The sequence below is a fragment of the Miniopterus schreibersii genome (assembly GCF_964146895.1).
Source record: "Miniopterus schreibersii genome assembly, chromosome: 5".
NCBI lineage: Eukaryota > Metazoa > Chordata > Mammalia > Chiroptera > Miniopteridae > Miniopterus > Miniopterus schreibersii.
The window spans coordinates 30,361,137-30,388,011 of record NC_138106.1 but is presented as its reverse complement, the minus strand read 5'-3'; the positions used below and the strand labels follow the sequence as shown (position 1 = coordinate 30,388,011).

The window sequence follows — 26,875 nt, the reverse complement described above, 5'->3', positions numbered from 1 at the left end:
TGACAAAGAAGATCTCCATCGTTGACTATTTCCTGTCCCCCTCAGTTCTTTTCTGACATCCCAGCAGCAAAGGCGTTTCTGTGCAAGAAAAGAGATATTTTCCAGATACTCTAACCTTGCTGGTCTATTAGGAAAGGGAAAGAAATACTCCCTTGCCCTCCAAACATTAGGATTTCTCTTTCAATTGTTTGGCTTTTCTATCCGGCAACCCTCACCAAATTCCTCGCTACAGTTAGTGCCTGCTTCTAACCAATGTGCTGGGACATGAAATATTCATTTGTGTTCTGAGGAGTTCATCAGATTTAAATCCTTTAGCACTCTAAAAAGAAATAGCTCGACTTCCTTTGGAGCTGCAAGGTTGTTTTTTTCTGTTCTGCTCCTCTTCAGTCTTTCCCCTCTGTTCCTTCAGGATACATGAAATATGGTGGCAATATAAAGAACAGTGGATAAAACTCGCTGAGGGGATCAGACGGCTCTGCTCCCAGCTTAAAGGATGTGGGCCTGGGTTTCAGGGCTCTTCCCTGCCAGCCCTGGGAGGAAAAATGGTCCTTTGGGTCCTCGCCCACCAAGAGATGCTGAGTTACAGGGCATCGCTGTGAACAGAGCAGTGCTTTTCACTCACCCTGAGGATGTACTCTATTGAAAAGCTTGTAATTCAATAATTTATTATACAACAGAGAGCTAATATAGGCTGCAATTCGTTGTTCCACAACAAAATGGGAGGTTGTGTTGTACAAGTATAATCTTGTGTTGGTTAAAATGGGTGAAAAAAAAGTAATATATATCTTAGGTGTTTTCAGACTGAGGAGCAAATGAAGGTTATAGAAAGCAGGTTGAGCAAAGCAGAGATCAGACCCATGATTAGATTTTAAAAGGAGGCAAATGAGCCTGTTGTTTGCGTTCCCCCAAATCTAAATTATCTTTTTTCTGACCAACTCATTTACAATAGCAAAGTCTTCATCTGCATTTTACATATATGCATAACATGATTTCTTCAAATAATGTTCCTGCTTCCTATGGATTCATCCAATTTCTTTTTAATGGGAATATATACATATAAAGGCTTACAACTAAAAACAACGTTCTCACGGAATTCCTATAGAGTAGCACAAACTGCTTACGTCAGATACCTGAACAGAACTCAGAATGCAGGTCACTAAAGCGTCTTAACTGAGGGAGGAAGAGGCAAAGAGCACAGGATCTAGTGGCCTTGGAGTCACAAGTCAATGACTGACATCATGTCTCTGCTGGTTCTGATGAGGGTCTGAAGACTAGACAGCATGAAAGGGAAAAGTTTGCTCTTTAAAAGAGTACCTAGAAAAAGAAACGATGTCATGATTTGGGGATCTTTCACTTAGCTCCGACTCAGTATGTAGAAGCAGAACCGGTAAGCTCGACTCATGCTAACCAATGTTGGCACCATGTTCCCATGATCACGCCTTAGATCTACTTTCATTCCCGCTTGTCTGGATCTTTGCAGCGGGCCTCTAACTCCTATAGAGTCCCAGTGGTTCTCATCTATCTTCTACCTAACCACTGGAGTCATCTTTTCGTAAATGCAGATCTGATGAGGATGTTCTCATGCTTAAAATCTGTTAATTTTATCTTATCATATACAGAATAAAACCCCAAGCATACTCTAAATAAGGGGGCACTCCAACTGTTAAAGGTCAGGAAAGAGATGTCAGTAAAGGAGATTCCTGCCCCTTGTTCTGAGGTTTCTGTGTTTGAAGGTCACAACTATCTTCTGCATTTTAACTTGTATCTGTGTTTGGAGTTTCATACAACAAGATTCACTTCCAGTGACTATACCCCATTTGAGCCTTAAAACCAATGTAGACTGAAGAAAAATAGGAAAATAAGGAGAAAAAAATATAATGAAATTGAGAAAAATTTGCATGTACATATTGATAAAGTTAGATCTATGTGAGTACACATTAACACACATGCACATATACACACATCATTTACAAAATCACACATTTGTTGTGTGTTTACAATTGATGGAAATTCAAATAAATGCTGACAAGTTCTAAGGAAAACAGAGTTTAATTTTGTTAAAGTGAAAATGTTCTTTCTGTAATTACTTCTGATAAATACTCTACAATATAACTATGGCTATATATCCTCACTAAAACATGTTTTATAAGTTAAAAAATTTATAAAAACCCGATCAAAGTCAGTGATCTGATTTTTAGTTTTGATGTTTGCTATTTCTGGAAGGTATTGACTTTATGTATTAAATAAAACCCTCTGTCTATCCATGAGTCAGCTGCCGTGTGGGTGTACACCTAATCATTTTATCAATTAACTGAAATTTTTACCTAGAACAATAAATATCTCTATGGATGATAGCATGATTCATTCAGTGTGCTCAATCCATTCAAGGTATTTTAAGAGTAAAAAAGTTAAACATGCAAGATTCTGACACTCTTCATGTGCTTATATTGTTGTGAACTTATAATTTGCCCCAAATCACTAGATATTCTGTGCTTTTGACACATGCATTATGTTCAATAACTCTATCAAAGTAAAATGGGACTTTTCATATTGTGTCCAAAATCACAGAGCTAAAATAATAAAAACCAATTTAGTGTCTGGTATAAGAAAGCAATGAAGGAAAACATCCACTTTGCCAAGTAGATAAATAAGACTTTAGAAATAACTTTTGAATATATACACATGCATTTTACATTTTTAGTGTTAAGTAATATGTTGCTATTAATTATTTCACCTTAACTATTTTAAAGCATTATAAATAAATGGTTATGTAAACTTTCATAAGAAAGCTAAAATATGTTTTAAAAGTAAACTTTAGGTACCTAAAAAAATACAAAATTATTAGAAGGCACTTTTAAGGTGTGAAATGAAAATGCTGTCCTTCATTCAGCCATATGCCTGAATCTGTCCTTCCTGAGAGGAAAATAAATAAATAACAACTCTTTGTTTAACACGGATTTTTCCGTATCATAATTAGAAATGCAGATGGGAGGTTTAAATTAAGCAGTGGTTGACAGGAGGAAAGGCATTTGCTTTAATACAATTGGGAGTGATTTCAAGTTCAAATCCTTTGAGACGAAACAAGGTCCATTTGTCATAGAATAGAATAATGGCACATGGTCTGGTTAGTTGGCTCAAGTTTAGTTAAGACTAAAATGCATTCAAAGGACAAAAGGCAACTAAAAAGCAGGTACTGGTAAGATATGCTCAGAAAAAATTAATCGATTTTAAGTTTCCAAAACGAACATATTAAGGCTTTCAAATCTCTTCCAGAGCTCATCTAATATGTTTCTGTGTTAGTTTTCACCTTAAAATTGGAAACATCTGCTATGCAATATGATGTGACTCTTTAGAATTTAAGATCATACATGTGTACACACATTTAAAATTTTAAAATATTTAAAGTTCCCATGCCCGGCAGGGCGTGGCTCAGCGCTTGAGCGTCGACCTGGGATCCAGGAGATCCGGGTTCGATTCCCGGTCAGGGCACATGCCCGGGCTGCAGGCTCAATCAATGGCTTTCTCATCATTGATGTTTCTATCTCTCTCTCTCCCCCTCTCCTTTCCTCTCTCTGAAATCAATAAAGATACATTTAAAAAAATAAATAAATAAAGTCCCTAATTCTCCAAGTCCGAAGACACTCAATTTAAAAATGTTTTTATTGATTTCAGAGAGAGGAAAGGAGATGGAGAGAGAGAGAAATATCAATGAGGAGAGTCACTGATGAGCTGACTCCTGCGTGCCCCTACCAGGGATCCAGCCTGCTTCATAGGCCAACACTCAATCACTGAGACACACCCAAGACACTCAGTTTTAAATGTATGTACATATAAATTATTTTGGATTTCTTTAAAATTTTCTTTCTATCAAGAGAGATACATCTGAGAATATTATAAATAATTCTTCAAAGTAACTAGAAATATTGGTGTAAATTCTTAAGATTATATATAGCTGAAGTTTTCAAAATGTAAAATTGCATATTATGTACCTTGTATTTTTAAAAACAAAATATTAGAAACTCTGAAATATGACTTTGCCCTACTCTTATGCAGCTGACATGGGCCTAAGATTTACATTCACAAAACAATTATTAGTGTTTAATCTAAATATTATTTTTGACTTTTCATGTAATTTTAAATGAAGGCAACTATCTTAAACTGCTTGTATACTAATGTTGATTTGTAGATACAGTGATGGGTAGTGCCACCGTACTAATGATACCAGTCTGGTCAAAGGAAGCCTACACTACTAAAGAAACATCATTCGTAAAGTAAAATTATATATGTTCTACCTTCATTTACTGGAAAAGAAATGTATCCAGGTAATATATTTCTAGATTTTTTTTTTTCTGTCCATGATATCTTCACAGGGTTTCTCATTTCTCGGTTTTGCTCAGTGGTAAGACAAGAGTACTCAAATCTAGAGTACTAGCTTGACTCAAACATGTCCTTGACTTAATCTCTGGTTTCTAATCCCTGTTTTGTGACTTGACTAAATCATTTCTCTTCTCTCAATTACTAAATAATTTCCTTCTCTCTTCCTTTCTTCCTTCTTCCCTCCCGCCCTCTCTTCTTCCTTATAGTTCTAATATTTTGTTTACTACTTATATACCACCAGAGTAGTAATTAGTTCTATTTATTACCCACATGAACTTGTTTTTAGTTATCCTGATGATTTTATCCATTTTCCTGAATCATATGCCAATACTACTCTTTAGTAATTTAAAAATTAATCTACTAACCTTTTGCTATAAAGATAGATTTAGTTCATAAACAGCTATCAACTTCCTACTCCTTTACCCAAACATAGCTTAAACACCATTCTTAATTCCCACATATCTTATAATATTTACCTTAAATTTTTTTTAAATACTTAAATATCTGTTTTAGTTCCATCAACCATTAATTACATCTTTATATCTCCCCATATAAAAGTAATATAGTAATGCATCTATGTTCTCTTCATATCTGATTTTGTCACATGTGTTACTTTTACTTTTATATTAACAAGAATCTATCTACATTCTTTTGAATGACCATGATTAAATTATTTATTCATAGGTTTATTCTAAAAGTTGAAAACCAATAAGCAACATGTATAATATTTGGATTATATAACTATTGTTCATGGAAGAGCCAAACATATGTCAGGATGATATATGTTTCTGACTATTAAGACATATAACCCTATTCCACTCAAAAATACTATTCATTTAGATTTTTCCTTTCTTATTTACTGATTAAAATCAACATACACTTTACTCAGCTTCATATTTTGATCACGTTTTTGTTTTTGTTTTGTTTTCCTACAGAATTTCTGATTATTGAGCGTGTTTTTTTCTGCTCCTTATTGAGTAAAGAAACACTTTCTGTCTTCATGATATTCCAAATATTGTTTGCTCTATCCATTGTCTGTAATCTATCTCTTTCTTACAATCTACTAATTTCATACTGTATTTTAAATTGGAGGTTTCACATTTGAATTATAACTTTCATATATACATATATTTATATTTACATATATATATATATATATATATTTTTTTTTTTTTGGGGGGGGGTTATCTAGTGTTTCTAGGAAATATTTGCTTTGTATTGTGCTTTGTATCCTCCCAGAAGCCTCTGTTCTTCTTCTAATTGGACCATGTTTTGGTTGGGTGGTGGTTGTTATTGTTTTTCTGATGGCTGTAGAGCTTCATTCATGTTTCTTCTATTCATGGCTCTTTGGAATCTGAGTCACTGTTTCCTGGATTCTATATCACTGTTTTTCTTTTTCCCTTATTTTGTTTAGTAACATTTTTATGCAGTTTTCTAAGAAAACATACATGAGAGGTAAACGTGAGCCCATGCAATAGAGAGGTCTTGATTCTGTTTTCACAATTCATTGATAGGTTGAGTTTAGAAATCCAGGCTGAAAATAATTTCTTCTAAAAATGTTAAAGGCATTTTCCCCTTTCCTGCTACTATCCTGAGTTGTTGATGAGAATTCTGATGCCAGTTTTAGTCTCATCCTGTCGTAGATATTATGCTCTTCATTACTTTGTTAGTTTGTTTCTTTTTAATCTTTGGAAGCTTTTGAGTTCTTTATGTTTCTTGTGATAATAATGTAATGATTTGGGAATAATTTATTAGAACAGGATCACTGGAGAAGGAACAGCCTTACATGTTTTTAAGATTTAAAGAAAAACCAAAAACTACCTATATTGTGAAATTTCAGTTGTTCCTAAAGGGCTGTGTGCTCCTTCACTTTTACAAAATTTCCAGTATTGGATTAGCTTGGTACATAAAAAATGCCCATAACTAAGTTTTGTTTATTTGGAATAAAACTGATATTTTCCGTTTCTTGCTAATATACAAATTAGAAATAGTAGTTTAATTCACCAGCATGTATTGCGTGCCTCAGCCAGAGCATTAAGCACTGGAGATACACAGGTAAATAAAAAGTATTTTCCCAGTGGGGAGCAACTTAGAACATTTATATTTATTCGTGTTTATCCATCATGGTTCTGAGAAACTGTTATATAATCATCAATCAACATAAGATCTTAGAATGAGGGAGACAGACAAGGGAACAACCTGAAGACAGAAGAAGTTGGAGGACTTGACTAAAGGTCCAGCTCTATGCATGAAGTATAGGGAGGACGTGTGGGATGAAAGTTAAGGGGATATATTCTGAAATCAGACTGCTTGGCTTCAAATTCCTTCTTAATATTTACATGGCCATTAAAATGTTTAACATAATGCCTGGTACATAGTAGCCACTCTATAAATGTTAGTTACTATTATTATTATTATTATTGCCAGTTAGTAACTGTGCAATCTTGGCCAAGAGACTGAATCTCTGATCATCAATACTGTCATTGGGATAGTGAAATCAATAATGATTTCTGTGTGACAGGAATGCAAATGAGCAACCATGTAATACATAACGTTCTTTATAATTGTTTGTTATCATAGAGCACCTATGTGCCAAGGTAAATTCATGAGTAGTAACTTTTATAGCCCACATTTCAGAAACATTGTTAGAGTAGTGCTAGGCTCGCCAATACATTATCGCTATCAATACCACACCATTAAGGGGATAACAAAGATGTTCCTTCAAGGCAGTAAGTAACACCTGCACTCAAGGCCTTCATGTTGTTGAATAAAATGATCTAAGCAATCAATTTAACCTCAACTGTGTTTCAACTTGTAAAACATTGAGTCATTAACCTTAACAATGTCATTGTGCTCTTACTACAAAACTCTACTAAATGAGTATCCAGGGGAATATTTAAGAATACAATTCATGTAGAGTAATGTACTAAAAGCCTAACCAAAGCCTATTAGATGGAATAACCCTTGAGTGCACTGTGAAGGATTAAGTTAACTTGAAACAGTGAGAAAGATATTTAAATATGTGAAAAAGGCTCCACCAGTGAAACAGAATGGAAACTGGCTATTGTAGCAGAAATTGTGATTAAACATTTGAAGACCTGTGGGATAAGGGGGGAATTCTTTGAGTTATATTATGTGTCCTATCTGTCACTTAACAGGAGTATGATTTTTGTCTCAGTCTCTTTGTCTATAACAAGGTTAAAATAATCCCTATCTAAATCACATAGCTGAGATAATTATATAACAGGAAAAAAAAGCCTCGCCCGGTTGGGCGTGGCTCAGCTGTTGAGCGTCGACCTGGGATCCAGGCGATCGGGGTTCGATTCCCGGTCAGGGCACATGCCCGGGTTGCGGGCTCGATCAGTGACTCTGTCATCATTGATGTTTCTATCTCTCTCTCCCTCTCCTTTCCTCTCTCTGAAATCAATAATGATATATTTAAAAAAGAAAAAAAGCCTCAAAATATATAGAAAACTAAACAAATCAAAATATTATTATTAACATTAAGAAAATGGAATTACCTAATCCAGTTTTTACATTTTCATTCACTGCTTCTCATTTTCGGCTTTCAATGCTTCCCATTTTAAGCTCCTAGGAATCAAGTAGCATTTAAAAATGTATCTTAGGATATATTTTGGACCTACCTGTGGTGTTTTAAAAAATCTTCCTCGTCACAATCTTTATAATGTTGTGTAATATATAACAGTCTCTTCACTCCACTGTATGCCATTTCCTATGTATGTATTTTACTCAAACAGGGTCAAATAGAAGAAAGATAAATTTAAGTCCATCTCTTCTGCAAAGTTTTGGTCATTTATAAAATATTCAGTGGCAAATATCATAAACTAATGAGGTTTGATGGTTATCTGTAGATAACAGCTATTTTGCTATGATCATCATTACTTTAAATAATAGTTGGAAAATTGATAATATAGATGTACTCATACATATATGTACATACACACGTATATTCGGATGTATATTTATATATACACACATATGTATGGAAGAATGGAGATAGTGCTCAACGCCTTTAAGAGTATGGCTCTTAGAGAGAATATTATAAATACCTGCTTGTTATATGATAATCATTGCTAATATTTACTGAGTACTTATTATATGCCAAGAACTGTGCAAAGCTTTCTCTCTGTAAATGTAGGTATTAATATTCATGTAATTTAGTGATTTTCAACTGGAGGTGATTTTGCCCTGTAGGTGACATTTAGCAATATCTGGAGATGATTTTGGTTGTCACAACTGAAGGAAAAGAGATATATTCTGGCGCTGCTTATTCGGTGGACACAATAGATGTCCATAGCGGAGTTTTCCCTTCACTAATTAACAGAGTGAAAGTCCCAAGTAAGAGGAGAAATGACTGAGTTGTTGATGAATAAACAGTCAATCTATTGGAAGTTCAGGTTTGCCTTACCCTTTGCTTTCATACAGATGGGAAACTTGCTTTGAAAAGTGCTAATGAGAGTTGAAAGTTACCTTCAAGAAGTTATGCATATTTCAAAAGAAATAAAAGTCATTATGCATTCTCTCTAAAGAGGATACAATCTCAAACTGTCAAAACCCTAAAATTTTCTACATATATTACATATAAATGCCATCTTTTAAAAACCGCTTTTCATTTTTTCTTCTAAATTAGCTTAGTGGGCCATGGTATTACAGTATCTTGGTCTGGCTTGTGAATAATGTGACAGGTAATTTTTCCACTTCTTCTTGCCTGTAGTTAAGTTTGACTGAAGATATGGAAAACAACTTTTATGACTTAGGTGGTAAAAATAAATGTTCTGTAAGCCATACAGAGTTGGGTCCTGGACAGCTGGCATAAAATACTGTGTACTGAATTTCTATCTGCCAGTAAATAATTTTAAAAACTTGGGACATTTTATACTAATGTACGCTAAAATATTTTCTCAAAACTAATCGATGGTGTTAGTAATAATCTCAACATACCTGTCATGTTACCAGAGGGCAGCCTTCTCTACATTAAAAAAGTATTGCACTTGAATGTATTTTTAAAAAGTGAATAGCAAATAAACAACAAATCTTGAAGCACTGACATTAAGTATTAATTTTTGTATGGTAAGGAAAATGACAACATTAAAAAAATGTCATCGTGATAATAATATATTCCTGTCTTTACAATGGATAACGATACGCCTTCAGCACGAGCCTATTGTTACAAACAACATGAAAATTCTAAGACATTGTAATTTAGCTTCATTTAGTTTATAATGATTATGATTAAATCTAAACTATTATAAGCAAACCACCATCTGGAACCACAGCAAATCAAGGTTCTATTTTCTATGATGACCAATCATGGAAAGCTTATGCAACTTCTACTTTGCAATATTGTAGAGTGATGTGATTAGATAATCATGCAGACCAATGAACTCAGCTAACTGGAACATAAACAAATGTACAGGGTGTCACTCGGAAACACTTCAGTATTTTACCAGGGCCTCCTGACTCAACCTGCTTTTTAAAAGGAACAGAATTGAAATTTAATATCAAGTGTTCTGAATCTATACAAAAGGATATTAAAAGGGGAAATGGAAGGAATCAAAAAGTTAGGGATCTTATATGCAATCTATAGGATAAAATGAACACTATTAGGAATACAAGAATAGTAATATAATCAAGTAAGAACATACAAACCAAGACAGAGACAGGGAAAATGCCATGTGAAGACTGGAATTATGTTGCAACAAGACAAGGAATGCAAAAAAATGTTGGCAAACCACCAGAAGCTAGGAGAGACATGGAACAGATTTTCCTTGACAGCCCTCAGAAGGAACCAGGCCTGCCTACAGACACCTTGATCTTGAATGTCTAGCCTCCAGAACAGCGAAACAAAAATTTTCTCTTGTTTAAGTTGCCCAGTTGGTGTGACTTTGTTATGGCAGCCCCAAGAAATGAATGCACTATGTAAATATGGGTTAATCTATTTAAGTGTACTATACTGGTTTGCGGTTCTATATCTTAAGAAAAGAGGTTAGGGCAAAACCAGTATCCTCATGTCTTCAAGGCCCTGCCCTGTTAGGTGTCGTGAGACTACATCTACTTTGAGAATACTCCTACGTGAGAAAACAATACTTTGTTGGAGAGCAAGATTGTATTATTTACAGGACCATGAAAAATTGATCACTGGAAAATGTGGAAGGTTGTTAAGGCAGAAAAAGGAAGGGAAGGGGGGGGGCATAACTGAAGCAGCTCCTTAAGAGGTTAGTCTTTAAACGTTTTTCTAGATGAAACGGTGGGCAAAAGGCTATCAAATTAGATGACCAAAGTCCCTATGGAGGGAATAATGAGTGGTCTGAATTAAACAACAGTTGTTGGGGATTAAGTGATAGCAACGAGTTACACTGTAAGGTAAAATAAATTGAACCTAGCAATAGAGTAACTGACCAAACAAAATAGAAGTTAGAAGTATTGATTAGGCTATGAAGAAGAAAATAGTCAACAATAATTTCAAGAATGTTCTGGGCTGGCGGTGTTACACAAAGTCTGGATTCTGAATTGAAAGGGCATTATTGTATATAAATAAACTCTAGCAGTAGCCAATCCCTGGATGATTCCAGGAACTGACCCTAAATATCACCATAGAAGAACAGCAGTCACGGTGCTACCTGTTACTTTGACCTCCAGAGGGGAACAGGGGTTTGTAGATGTGTAAGATCTGCTCTGTGCTAAAATTTATCTCTCCGATTTATGATCTGACAAGTACAGTCTCAGATTTTATTTTTCCTTTATGGTACCCTTGAGATTTATTCTATCTATGGCATGTGCATCTATATTTTATAAAGCATTCAAGAATCCATTGCAATGTTAAAATTTTTAAAAATATATATGTAAATTCTAAGAAGATAAAATTAATTACAATTTTAAATGAATCACTCTGTTGGCTATGGTGCAGATACCCTTATTGTCTACAGAAATCACTTGGCACTGAGCCTTGGCTTTCTTTTATTGCCATTTATTTATTTATACTCATGCCTGGGTGCTCTAAAGATATTATAAATTCCCCGAGCACTGTGGATTGTGTCATCGCTTTATCTGTTCTTAATACACAGCGTAGTGTTCTACACATGGTTTATGCTCAATTAAACTTAATTGATGAAGATTATTAATATTTTTGAGGAAGAGAAAGATTAAATTCCTTTCCTGTTGCCATAACATATTTGTTCCTTTCCATTATTTCCCCTCTCTGGAATATTTTTCACAAACATAAAAAGTGTAACAAATAGTTTTAGAAAACTTCTAGGCTTATGAGTCTGGTATTCCTTTAGCACTAGTTAAAGCACCAGAGTTAAATCTTCTGTTTAAAAAAAGCTAAATTCCATTTTTCATTTAAAAAAAAATTCTTTACGTTATATATAAAAACATTGATAGAATTGAACAATAAATAAAATAAAATAGAGATATCTCGAATAGCAATGAGATTCAGAAATCTATACCTTTCACCTCTACACTAACTCCCATCCACCCACCCTCCCATGACAAAGTGTCATTTTTCCTGTGGCACCTCCTGAAAAATGACATCAGGGAATGATAGAGTGCAATGAGGTACAAGTCTATTTTCTGTAGCCTTCCAGGTTAATCATAGTGTAGTAACAGCACCAGCTATTTTGAAAGGGTGGCATGCCCAGTAGACAGAAACATTAATCATGACCTGGGACTCTTAACAACCCCCCCCCCCCATCCCTGAGCACACACATATACCTTTTGTTCAGTACTAAAAGTCAATACCTATAATTTCAGACCTCAGAGTCATTAAATGCTGATTTATATACATGTTTACCTCCAATTTTTTCCATTGTCCCCTCTCTCCCACATTCTTAGAAGCTACTATGACCTTGTTGAAGCAATTCTATAGATTGCTTCCTTATAGTAGTTTGGAACAACATATTGGGACTTTCATAAGGCAATCTCTGATACCTGTCAAACTGGTTGTCACACATTTTCTATTTTCCAGCTTCACAGATTCGAATGCTTTAAAGTTTCTTGAAGTTCAGCCTTTAAAATGTGAGTATGTTGATTTGCAGAAAGATTCATGCCTCAGTAAACTTGAACACAGACTCCTTTATGAATGTCACCCTGGTACTCATTATTAATTATAAATTTATAATTTATTAGGGTGGATCCTCCAGTTAACATCTTTGCCATATAATTTCTATTTTTATATCTGGAAATAAATTAAATTATCTTGATCTATATCAACACATTCAGTTCCAAATACAGACTCTACAGTGAATACCCTTTCAAAATATTTTGATAAGTCAATAAGTTAATACTAAATAGTTAATATAAGAAAGAATCAATTAAAACAACAGGCTATCATTTTACCTATCATTGGTAAAAAAAAAAAAAAAAAAGAAAGAAAGAAAAAAGACATTAATGCATACTGTTGGTAAGAGTGAAATTAAAGAACACTCTAATGCTCTACCAGTAGGTTTTAAAATGTACCTCATTCAGGAAAGACTTTTTTAATATTTTGAGGTGCTTAAAATATTTATACTTGATCCAAACTTTATCCTAGAAGGACTAGAGAGAGGAACAAACATGAAGTCTAAGAATATTCTATAAAATGTGACCCATAGAAAAATTCAGGTAAAGCCAATATCCAATAATAGGTGAATAGTTACATCAATATGATACAATTATATTATGAATTATTATGATTTAAAGCAGTATAAAAACTATGTTATATTATCTTAAATAAGAAAATAGAAACAACATATATGCAGCACGATAAAATTTAATTAAAAATAAAAGGAACGGAGGGAGGGCGGGAGGGAGGGAGGGAGGGAGGGAGGGAGGGAGGAAGGAAGGAAGGAAGGAAGGAAGGAAGGAAGGAAGGAAGGAAGGAAGGAAGGAAAGAAGGAAGGAAGGAAGGAAGGAAGGAAGGAAGGGAGGAGACTTAAGGTTTGTAAGTGTATAGTAGCTATGATAAAAATGTTAATTTAAAAATGTATCTATCTACTCATTAATTCAACAAAGATAAAATTACCATTAACTGTGTTTTAACAAAGAATAAACTTATTTTTCTTTTTAATAAAATATTTTATCTATACTATGCTACATAGTCTGGTTCTTTTTTGCAAGATACAACTGAAAGTGTTGTGGCTACTAATAGAATATAAGAAAACAAAATTAATTTTAACTAAATTCTTAACCAACACTCCTTACTTTCTTTTTAGATTTCTGATTTGTATTTTTAGTTTAGAATTTATATTCTCTCATTAAGATTCAAACAGACATTTGAATGATCCTCTGTTCACAAAAAATCTAAAGATGTTTCTTTGTTCATAATTTTTAATATGCATACACACACCATGTGTGATTCATCACATACACACATACACAAAGAATTTTACAAACTTTTCACAGTAGTATGTGGTCATAATCTTTAAAATAGAACAGACTACCACTTGAAGTTTGCCCAGAATCTGTCCAAGGTTCCATCATGCATTCTTTTGCTAAGAAAATATACTAAAATTAACTCTTGCTTTAAAACACACCCCCAGACACTGTTTCTTTAGCAGAAGATTCTCCCATTTGACAACTTCTTATTTCCTTTTAGGCCTCTTTAAGCTTAGTTTTTTAAAAAATATATCTTTATTTATTTCAGAGAGAAGAAGGGAGAGGGAGAGAGAAAGAGAGAAACATCAATGATGAGAGAGTCATTAATCTGCTGCCTCCTGCACGCCCCCAACTGGACATGTGCGCGGACCAGGAATCGAACTTCGATCACCTGGATCCTAGGTTGATGCTTAACTGCTGAGCAACGCCCGGTTGAGCATGCTTAAAATTTTGAATGTTTTCAACTATATCCTATAAGTGATTTGCTATATTGAGTACCTTGTACCTTCAAGGTGACAACCATTAAATAGCCACACTTTTTAGAACTCATTGATTAGAACAACCTTTGAATAGAACCACACCTTTTAGGTTAAGCCAACTACCAGCTCATATTCCCAAAGACTTTATGAAAGTTGGTTCAGTATCCAGTTTTCTTAGTGACTGACTCAAGTAACAAACTCAAGACATTTGAACAGGTTTATTCAGGAATACTTATATGTCCTACATCAGGACTTTCTAGTTTGGCATACCTAAAGTTCAGGTTCTAAAGTTTAGTCATTTTTTTTTTTTTTTTCATTTCCAAAATCTTTAGATGTTAAATCAACACAGACAAATGTGTCGAGTCCATGGTTCCCTTTATAGGTCAAGTTCTAGTTAGCCTGAGTTCTAGAATCTCAGCAATACCAGCTCAAATGGTCCCATATCTGCTTCCAGTGACTGGGCAGCCTTCTCCCGGTCCATCATCTCCAGCAAAGACTGTCTCCAATGTGCAACCCAAGGTCCAGCTAGTGGGCCAAGAGCAGCTGTTTATGGGTGCTATGGACTGTGCTTAAAAGTGCAGACCAGGATGCCCATATACATGTACATAACGCCCCTCATCGTATGGAGCCGGGGGAAGGGTGGGCAGAAAAGAAGAAAAGGTCAAGAAGCAAAGGTCAGGGACTGTGGGAGGGGTCAGTTCTTCCATCGTTACCACATTTTGGCCTAGGATTCTCAGGGGCCTGAGAACATTAAATTCAAACCTTCCTTCCTGATAATTTCAAGTGTGTATTTGTCAAATCAGGAGACAACATGTCTTTTATTTAACACATTCTTTAAGCTTGACTTATGACATTTAAATATTTAGTATTTAGCCACATGACGTAATGGCCTCCAAGTGTACGACAGCCTGTACCCAGAAATGTTAGGGGACAGCAAGGCTATGACTTCATCTGTGAGCAAATTAAAGGCATTGAGTGAGTTGAAACAGACTAAATTCCTGAGTCAATATTAAAATATTAAAAATAGAATGGTGGGGAAACAGAACAGAGATGGAGTAAAAAAATGTATAGAAAAAGCAGGAGATGGTGATAAAAGAAAAGGAGATGAAGAGCAAGACTATAGGTGCGCACAAGGTGAAAGAGGCCAGACCGAAGAGGAGAGAGAAGAGAGTTGAGAAAACAGGAGAGAGAAGGGACAGAGCCTAGGGAGTTGGAGTTCAGAAGAGCGGGGCTGTACATGGAAGCACGGAACTGAGGGCAGGGAGAATCACACCTGTACTTAATCTTCTTAACTCCTTCAGTTAAGTTTTTAAATCTCTCCAAGCTTCTATTTCCTTTTACTACAGAAGAATGGATTCAAGTTCCTGGGTTCAATGATTGATGTTGCTCTAAAGGTCAATGAGTCTATGAGGGCTTCTTTTCAACCAGTCCACCAGAGAGAGTCTGGCCAGGTGCATCTGTGGGTCATTCTTAGGACCACACTCTTACCAAAAAAAGCCTCTGATATTACATTTACCACTTGGGAGATCCAAAATCACCTGTGAACTGGTGGGAGTTTGCAAACCAATGATAGCCAATGAGCTACCATTCATAACCTGAGCCAGATGATCAGTACAGGGAGGAAAAAGAGTCTTGAATTTAACCTCAAGTATTTTTCCACGAGCAATGTCCTAATCTGATTTTATTATGCTGAAGAATAGTTCCCAGCAATATTCACACAAAAGTTATTTTTTAATTCAAATTCCATGTATGTATTCCTGTCATAAATTAGAAATCATCTCTAAACATGGAATAGGTATAAAATTTCTAATGCTCTGATAAGAATTATAGATAAATAGAACTCAAATTATAAAATACTGATTTAAAAACTGAAAATGACCTTGTGCATAAAAGCTACAGGTTATTTTTTCCTGGTTTTACACACTTATCAGCACTGCCTAAACATTACACTATTTAATCTCAAAATATTTTCACTGATAAGAGAAAATTGAGTCAGAATAATTTCAATGCTAAAGCTATTGACAAGTGATAGTAGAAATAAAAATATTGATAAATACTTTGTTCTTTTTCAAAATTCTTTCCATTCATTTACAATCACAGGGACAGAACATCATGAAAGGAAACTGAAGATAACTGCAGCTATCTTGAGACTAATAAAAAAGCCAAAACTTTCACAAGGACACAATAGCAATCTTTATAAGCCAAGTGGCCTTCGCTTCAATTGTTTTTGTTTTTTGCTTTTCACATTTATAAAATTTCAAAGTCACTGTTCTGTCTTTCTCTTTAGTTTATATAGAAACATTGCTTATTAAGAAACAAGCAAAACTATAAGCTTCTGTGTGAAACACTATAAATTTTGAAACAAATGTTGAAGACCTATAATCCCAGATGCAAATAAAATAGTATGAAGAAGTTGTGGAGATTAGGGAATGGACAAGACATTTATTCATAGTCATCATCCACAGCTATACGATCTCCACATATGCCATTTCCTTCTGGAGGTCACAGTTAGAGCATATGCACACCAAAACTGCTCTTAACATTTCAATTGGCCATCTAAAAATGTCATTTAAATTTGTCCCCAAAATGGTTTTATATGCCAAAAATATTCTACTTAAAGAAATGGGTCATTATCATTAAAATTAGAAGAAACAAACATGTCTATTTCCTCATCTTTCAAAATTAATTTGGAAATAAAATTATATTTTTATTTGTTTATAAAAGAATATATAAATTACTATAAAACATTAGCATCAGTTTTATCATATACATAAAATATGGGCTCATTTTAAATTCAGTTAAGGAATAATACCCTCTTCCAGCTATTGCTTAACTTTGAGAATAGTGAAAGCTGAAATGTTCAGAACCTTTGTATGGGAAACTAGAAAAAATAAGAATTAAATACTATAGCATTACACTGCACTATGAATGTAGTGGGAAATGGAAATAATTTGTGAAGTAACCCGAGTGCAGAATGCATCTAGATTACTGCAGTTTCTCTCAGTCTTTGAGAGTTGCCTGGCCCAATACACATCAATCCTTATTAGCAACTCACCTTTTAGAGTGTTATTGCTATAGATTTCTTAGAACTAATTTTATTTTATTCTCATGATTCACAAGCTTATGTGGCAATTAAATTATCTAGTTATTAATAACAAATGCAAAGGGCATATATAGATTTGAGAATACAGGGTGGGGCAAAAGTAGGCTTACAGTTGTTCATACGGAAAATAATCCAATAAAGAATAAACTGTTTTGAATGCTCACAACTGCAAGCCTAGTTTTGCCACACCCTGTATGTCTGACTCCGGAGAGCGTACCACTGAGCCCGGGAAAACACAAGAGTGTAAACATTCTGAAAAGATCTTACTGTGACGAGCTTCAAAGAGCCTTGATCAGCGATCATTTTGTTTTAAAGAAACAAAAACTGTGAATGAATCCCACAAGTCTGTTACATGGAAGTCAGTTAAGAGAACCTCAGCTATACTTTCTGTATTTGACTGTTTACATGCCTGAGTCCCAGTCTGGCTGTGACCACTTGGAGAGCATAAGGGCAGGATTTATTCACCTTTGTATTTTTAATAGGGTGCCGGATTATAGCAGGTGCTTAATAACTACTGGCTACATAAATGAATGACTTTGAATTAACAAATATCTTAATGAATCACATCAGATTTACCCTATTAACCTAAGGTTAATGTTGCCAAGTTTACGACATGGTCATAGTAACACAAGTTGCCTCATAACAGGGATGACCGTGAGATAATCCCTGAGAACAGCATTAGAGTGGAAATGCAGTGCACATGCTGTGTATTTTGATCCGATAATGACAGGCATTTGGAATAAACGTTCTTTAGAATTCCAAGCAAGGGCAGCAACTAGGGGAAATACGTTATCCTTGCAGCCGTTTCAAAATATTAGGCAATCTGAAGTACGCTCTTTTGAATTATCCATTTGAGTCTTGAGAGTTTCTCCGTTCTTTGTTTGTTCAATATCTGTCTCCTATTTCAATCTCTCTGTTTACTCCTCGGGCTCTTGCCGGCGTGCGGCCGCTTTCACAGCGCTCCCTCGGCCACGGGCCCTTCCTGCGCTGAGCCGAGCCATCAGGGCTTTTCAAGCCTGCTCTGTAACTGTGGATTTGTTGATTGGGGTTTAACCTCCCCCTCTAAAGGAAGGCTTCTAAGAAGTGGAATTCTTTGTAGAGCCACGGTTTATGAGAGTGCTATGTCCCCTACTTCATGCTATCAGGCGACCGGGATGGCAATAGCCAGAGATGACCTGGACAGACACACGCGGGTATACAGAGTCACAGTCCAAATCCTTGAGAAGGAGCAGCGTTGGACGCCTCGTCAGGTATTACAGAGGGTGAAGTGGACTCGCTTAACCACGGCCATTTCCCCAAATCAGCACTTCTGCAAGTGCGGTCGAGAAAACCTTCAAAGGTCCCTGAGATCAAAACTATGTTTGTAATATGATAATAGTGACATTATACGCTTTCGCGCTCTAATTTTCACTCTGCATTCACAAGTGCAGAGGGCACAAGAGGTTCATGAACGTGGTTTCAGATTCCACACTGTAACCAACCTTTAAGAAATGAATACTTGGCCAGGTTCAGAGCAGTACGAAGAAAAATACCTGTCATTATATGAGAAGACTGTCAGACCATATTGCTTTACGCGTGTCAAGCAAAACAACATATAACAACAGATTCGATGCATCATAATGCCACTGCTCTCATTTACATATTCTCGTCTTGGGAAATATAATTTACTGTCATAAAAATAGGTTATTTATATTATTTTGTAACAAGTTTATTATTAACATTTAAATAAATTGATAAATAAATATACTTTTTCTCAGTTTTAATTTCTAGTATAATAAATATTGCACATATTAGCCACATAAACAAAGCTCTTCAGTTGGGAGTCTTTGGTAATTTTAGAAGATAAATTGGTTTTAGAACAAAATGCTTGAGGATCTCTGCCCTAAATGAAGTAAGTTTGATCTGAGAATAATAAAACAATATTTTGATTGACAGTGAAAGTACTTTTCCTAAAATAAGTTTTAGGAAACTCAAAGACAGAACTAGGGAGAAGACAAAGAATCCCCTTCCTGTGGTTCTGATTGGCACATTTTTCTCATTTCTAAGGGACATTAATTTCAGTAGCTATCGGTATGAAACAGATTCTATCAGATACTACAAAACATCAGTACAATGAAGCAAAGTTACACATAACTATTTGACTCCTTAAATCAAGAGCTTTTACTTGACGTCTGAACTGTTATCACCAGTTAACATAACAATGACAACAACCAAATTCCAAACAGAAAAAGTAATGAAAGAATAATCTCTAATTCAAGTATGATAAGTTTTTCTTCTACTCAGTGGAATAAAACATGAAGAATCAACACGTAAAGTCTGTTATTTTGCTCCAAATTGTGTATATGTTCAGTGTAGTTTTGTATATGTATTGTACATGAAAATTAATTATTTTTAAATTACACACCACACACACCCACATACACACTGATGCTGCTGTTTAAGAATCAAAGTTGATATCAACATTATCTAACTAAAGAATTAATAGGAGTTTCAAAACACCTATGCTACTTGGTTTTCAGTCTCTGGGTTACTAAATGATACTGAAGCAATTATGCAAGAAATCCTGCTACATAAAAGCTATAATACCGCTTTATCTCATTATCATTTAAATGTTAAATCCTCCATTATAGAGGTAAATTGGGTTTAAAATATAATGTTTCAAGCAGAAGAGCAAAAAATATAAGGTTAATCAGAGAGAGGAACCAGAGCTTGAATTTGTGGTATATGGGACATAGACTGATCTTTTGATATACTAAAAAAGCCAGAACCTCTGACATGCCCTATAGAGTAAATATACTGATCTGGAAAAAAAATTATGTGAAACAGCTGTTAAGTGACAGAAGAAATGTGCATTGGACCACCAGCCTATCATAAATTGCACTTTTAATCAGAAAGCATCTGTCTTTTGATTTCCTTTTCAGCACTCTCTGCATTGTATTTACTCTGCACAGAATGCCTCTCCTAACAGGTGCAACAATGTTTACATATTGAAAACCTTATTTAAATGAAGCTTACAAGTAGATACGTTTCAATGAACAGGGCAATATTTTATGGGAATAAATAATTCTAACATTTGGCAAATCCATGGATTGCTTTGCATTTGTGAAATTCAATTATTGAAAAATTAGAGTAAAGACTACAAGAAAAGCTATAGGTGAAAGGTGCTTCAAGCAATCTTATGTGATATATTAGCACCCAGAGAAGCCACAGGGAAAAGGCACTGGTGATAATATGGGCAGCATGAGGTATTTGGAATAGAAATGATAAAATGTCATGTTTAATAAAAATACTTTTAGAATTAATAATATCCCATATGTCCAATCAAAGTGGCAGCTACAAAGCTAGTTTGTTTTCCTACAGTTAAACATTTTTTCTATTATCATTATTCTCTTTCTGAAACTGAATATATAACAGATACATAATCAATCTTGCTGGATTAAAAAAATGGCAGAAATACTGAAGTTTTCATTATAATCACCCAAATAAAATTTAAATAGATAACTTCTCCAAAACATAAGCATAATCATCAAATTAGCTTCACTTAGAACACATATACAATTTTAAAAGTGAAAGGTACTATGGAATTATCCACTTCAACTATTTTAATCAAAATGAGTATAGACATAATGAAAGTTCCTATGGGGTCCAGGCAGGTAAGATAGGGAACACAAGTCTGGTAAAACATGTGGCCCTTTAGGTGGATCATTCATGTTCCAATTTTTGATAGAAAGAGGAGTTGAAAAAATATTACTCTTAACTGCATTCTAGAACAAACAGTACGGCAGATTATTTAATAAAGAGCACGGCAAGCTAGTGAGTAATGCACAATTTAGCCGATTGTGTCCATGGGAAAAAAGAAGCAATGTTTCCAGAAATCCCATTTTTCAATAAAGTACAGAGCAAATAAATATATCTGCAGACTAGATCATGCCCTTGGGCTTTCAATCTGCAACCTTTAGTGTAATCATTGAGAACATGAGCTTACTGTTAAACAGATCTGAGGTCAGCTTCTGTCTTGGCCATTTATTAGTTTTATACCTTGGATAAACTATTAAATTTTAAGTGTCATTTCATCCACAACCACAACAAAAAGTGTTAATAATAATAGCTGACTCACGGGGTATTGCAAGTATTAAACAAGATGATGTAAAAACAGCACAGTAATTACTCAATAGGCAGTAGGTGTTATTTTATACATTATATTATATGTATAACATGTATATAATACTTAAGAGTATACATTATATTTTTAAATCTACTTTCAAATTCATAAAAAAGTTCTAATTTTCTTATCTACTTTACTAATTGGCATAGGGTAAATCTTTAAATCATGGATACATCCTTTCAGTGTTCATAACTCCTCTTGATATATAGAAATATTTATTATAGGTTAACACAGAAAGCAAAAGCTATCTCTTCTTTGGAGAGTCCACCACACAAAATTATCTCATCTTGGGATCCATATTTTGTAAGGGACAAATCTATTTTTAAAAAGATTCCACATTAAAGCAATATGAATAAGGTAATTTGTTATAATATAAAGCATAGGGGATTCTCTTTTAATTACTTATTGGTAACAAATATAATAAAAACATTATTTTGATGATGGAAATTAGACAGTTTGGATATAACTTGAAAAATGAATTGGCTTCTTTAGACTCAGTCAATAGGTAGACGTTAGCCTTAGGAGTTTCAGTGATAATAGTGCCTTCTTAGAACTCCGCTAGTCCTAGTTTCCAAATCTCTCTATTGACACCTCACATCCTCCAGCTGATACTAATCAAATGCCACCTCTTCTGCCTTAGAAGCTTGTTTTCCTTAACAATTTATAAGCTTTTCCTTTCCACTAATGTGTTCTTACCTAAAATGTTTAGAAATCCTCCCACTTATATGTTGGAGCTACAGTCAGACAATAATAATTGTGATGGTAGCTATGGTTGATAGAGGCATTATTATATGTTCAATTTTAGCTAAGACTTTTACATGCATAATCTCATTTATCTTTATCACACTCTATGAAGTAGATCCCATAACTACACCATGGTTCTTCATTTCTAAAATAATTCTGAATGAAGTTAAATAATTTGTCTAGTTACTCCCAGAGGCAGGAGTCCACTATTAGTCCCATTCTTAAGGCTATACTACGCTGCTCCTCTAAATTCTTGGCTTAAAACACAACCAAAATGCATCAGACCTGTATTGAATTAAAAGCTATCATTCAATGTGTTGACATGACAGGAGTTGGACGGGCTAAGATGGGGAAATGATAAAGAGATATTACAAAATATCAAGCAGAAAATTTTAAAAAATTAATTTCTTAATACATGGATTTCATTAAAGTGAGTACAGTGGACTTGCATAAAAGAAAAGGTACCTCTACAGATGTACCTCGTTTTCCAACAATAATAGCAATGAAAATCCAAATGTAAAAATCAGATGAATCATAACGATTATTTTTGCATCACCTAAGAATTTATCTCATCACAACAGGATTTGCGCAGAATTTCTCCCTCCATGAACTTAATGTTAGAAATCATTAGCTGCTTATAGAGGAGCTAAGGTGTGTATAGGGGGCCGGGAGGGGGTGCAGAGAAACACAAAGCTAAGTATTGCTAAAAGCTATTACATATTAAGATATTAAATATCAGAAATTGAGCCTATAAAATATAATTTTTTAAATATATTTTTATTGATTTCAGAGAGAGGAAGGGAGATGGAGAGAGAGAGATAGAAACATCAATGATGAGAGAGAGAAACATCATCAATCGGCTGCCTCCTGCACGCCCCCTGCTGGGGATCGAGCCCAGAACCCCGGCATGTGCCCTGACTGGGAATCAAACCGTGATCTCTTGGATCCTAGGTCAATGTTCAACCACTGAGCCACGCTGGCCAGGCTAAAAATATAATTTAAATAAAACTTTTCAAGGACATCTATAATTGAGGAACAAAGCAGGCTTTACTCTTTATTTTCCAGCCACCATGTTGTTAATGTAAAACTTACCTCAAGCAGGCCACCCTAGAGGCTTTTAAAGAGTTCCCCAAAAGGCCCGCACAATGTGTTTTAAAAAAAGTAAAATATTTCAACTGGTTTATATCTACAGAGAAACAATTTCCTATGACACAATTCTGAGAAAGATTAAAATGCTTGAAGTCGAATAGATGGATGAACACAGACTTAATTAAGGTGAGTCATGCCTATGTGATATTCTTTTTTGGGAAAACCTATTTTCCCAAAAAAGTTGTATCTTTTAAGGAAGGCAAACTATTGAAAAACTTTGAGTAGCTAATCCACAGAGCATTAATATACAGCACATGAAATGCATTTTCCCTTGGGCAAGGAGAGGAGAATCTATTGCACATGTCATCTGTTTCTGTGAATACTGAAGATTACAATTATGTTTTGATGTTAATCCAACTACTGCAAATTTCTTGTTGCAAAGCACACTGTGAAAATGTGAGTGACAGTATAAATCTTTTTAAATTGAATCCAACACTATTGAAAAGAGCTGATGTTTTCAAATACTGTTACAAAGCTTCTGAACAACAAGAATAACTCTCTAAATGAAGCAGCTTCCTATAGTGACCTAGTTGATAAGAAAGACAAATAGCCAGGATAAAATCAAAGTCTGCATGTCTGCTACATGGTGTGCGTGTGTGGGTGCTTTGCATTTTTAGAAACAATTACCTGTAATGTCTTGATGTCCTCATAAGCAAACTGTGCAGAGGGAACGCCAAAGTGGTTGATGAAATAATCCGCATCACCCTGTATCTGAACAGAACTGATATTGGTTTCTGGGCACTGAGCTCTTCTGGAACAGTTGAGATTATTTTTCTGAAAAACATAATTTAAATTGTTAGCACAAACTAAGCTTTCCAGGGCATCCCCAAATCAATGCTACTCCAAGTGTGGTCCATAGATCAGCAGCATCTGTGTCACCCAGGAACTTAATCAAAGTACAAATCCTCCTGAGCGGGAACCTCGAGGGACGGAGCCCAGGAATCTGTGCTGTAACTCTCCTCTATGATTCTGGAGTCTGATGCTCACTGAAGTGCACCCGGTGTTGGCCGTAATAACTCCTGAATTTGGAATATGTTTAAAGAATGTGAGTCCCTTAAAAAGGTTTATTATTATTATTACTTTTTTTTTTTTTTTAAGTTTTTCCATCAGTTTAAATTTAAAAGGATGGTTTGGTAAGATATAATTCCATTCTTCTAAAATGTGTTTTTGGAAGACACAGAGGGGAGTTTCTCCATTTCTTCTTTAAAAGCATATTCCCATATGTTTTTGAAGAATATATGACAACAACTCTGTGGCCATCAGGAACCACATAGCTAAGTGCAACCTCTAGGGGAATATTAGGAGACAGACTACTATTTCTTAAACTAGTAATACAAAACATGCAAAGCATGCAAAACAAATGACGGGAAGGTTACATTAAAAAAACAAAAAAACATTATAAAAAATAAAAAACAAGTAAATTAAAGGATTTTATAATTAGTGCTGACTAAAAATATAACCTTTAATAAAATTTCCAAAACTATAGAATCTTTCTGATGCTGTTGTCTTAAGTATGAAACATGCAAGAATACCAATCCCCTCAGCATTAATCACAAGGGACCTGAGCAATAACATGAGACACCACGTCTAACAGGCAGAAAGGACAGGGTAGGGCAAAAGTAGGTTTACAGTTGTGAGCAGGTGAAACACAGAGTTTATTCTTGTACTAGCAGTCATTATTTATTGTATTATTTTCCATATAAACAACTGTAAACCTACTTTTGTCCCACCCTGTATATAATTTTCCATTTAAGTAAAAATCAGTGGATTCTTCAACCCCCCTACCCATGGTTCTTTGGCATGATACAATTTCAAAAATACTTTTAAATATAACCTACAAAGATTTGATAACATGCAATATAATATTCATGAAGCAAATTATTCCCACTTTTTCAAGTGCAGTGCTAGATTTTTCAAATATATAATAATGTTTCAATAACAATCCAATTTTCTTTGAGGACATAATAGAAAGATCTTTGTAACAAAGTGAAAACCAATTAAAAGTGAGAACTTGAGTGTTATAAACAAGGCAAGGTTTCAGCTAAATGTTATTTACAAATATCTTGGGTAATCAAGCATTTGGCAAATGGACAGTGAGAGTCCTACCATACAGTCTGATCAGTAGCAACTTCATGCTTTTTATGGGGACTCCCACCAACTTGAAAACAGAGTGAATCCTTTTTCACTTCCTGATACACTCCTGGGGTGAAGACTCCTGGAGGTTTTATACCTGTAACTGTGTAGGTAAGGTGTTGAATATTCCCAAAGAAGAGCTACCTTTCAGTACTAGATAATGAAAAGCAAAGCGATTCCTTTGTATCATGTAAAAATACCAAGTAGCACGGAGAGATGCAGGTGTTAAAAACTGGCACCTGTGAAGGCATTTATTTAGCCAGAATAGATATTTTTAAATTTAATTTGAGTGTCTTGGTCAGGCAAGTTATTGACCAACGTCCTATCACTAGTATCACATTCAGTCAGCTTTACTCATTCGAATGGTGGCCAGAGGCATTTGAACTGTGAAACCTAAGCAGCTGTACTCCTTTATGTTATTAATGATGATTTCATAGAATCTAGTCTTTTCTTTCCTCAGATGCCTAGCCAATGAAATTAAAAATCATTTAAGTGATCTACTTTGCCTTTACTGCAGCAACATCGATATCTTTTTGGGACATTATATGTATTCTACTCAACCTCAATAAAAATACAGATTTGGCCTTAATTTCATCTTGCATACATTAATCATGCAGTCCTTGAGGTCCATTCCTGTTTACGTAGTTTGTGTGTGTTTGTATTTTCTAGGTACATAGGAAATTATTAACAAAATATACTAAATATGAGCCACCTCACTTGCTACAAAGGAGACACATCCATAAGGACTTACCACTTAGAAAAAGACATTATATTGGATCATAATGCAACCTTGGGAGATGGTAAAAGAAGTATTATTATTCCATTTTACAGATTAAAAGCTTTGCTAGCCTCTGGCTACATGACCACAGCACATGGAACGGCAGGCAGGGGTTTCTAACTTAGCTGTTACATTGTTGTCCCCCACACTCCAACCACCTTCACCCTGGGTCTAGGGATCCCCTCACCCCCTACACATAACTAAGGAAACGAGGAAGGAGTTCCTCAGTTTGTACAGGAAGCTGGTAGGCTGCTGAATATTCAACTAAATTAAAATTACCTTTCAATTTAAGACAAGCGGTGACTTACAAATACTGTACCAGATAAAAAGACTCCATAGGTCCCTTTGCCAGTTTGGTACTTCTTGAATAGGTTTGCTGTTGGTCATTCTAACAGCTAAACCTATTTCTTCGTGAAGTGTAAACTATATATAGAATGACAACCCCAGAGCCCTTTCAAAAACTGGACTCTGATTATATCGAAATGAAACTGTGAGCATATTGAAAAGGTAAAGCAGAACCATCCAAACTGACCTTGGGTCAACACACTGGATGAAAGCACACTGCCCGTGGG

General features: G+C 34.9%; 1 protein-coding gene across 2 annotated transcripts in view; it reads right to left on the bottom strand.

Moving 5' to 3' along the window:
- Positions 1-26,875, bottom strand: part of NAALADL2 (N-acetylated alpha-linked acidic dipeptidase like 2) — a 661,226-nt gene that overhangs the window by 133,509 nt on the left and 500,842 nt on the right. For both annotated transcript variants that reach the window (XM_081138571.1, XM_081138570.1), the window contains exon 10: positions 24,020-24,166. In XM_081138571.1, coding sequence (XP_080994697.1) covers positions 24,020-24,166 — 147 coding nt within the window. The remainder of the gene's footprint in view (positions 1-24,019; positions 24,167-26,875) is intronic.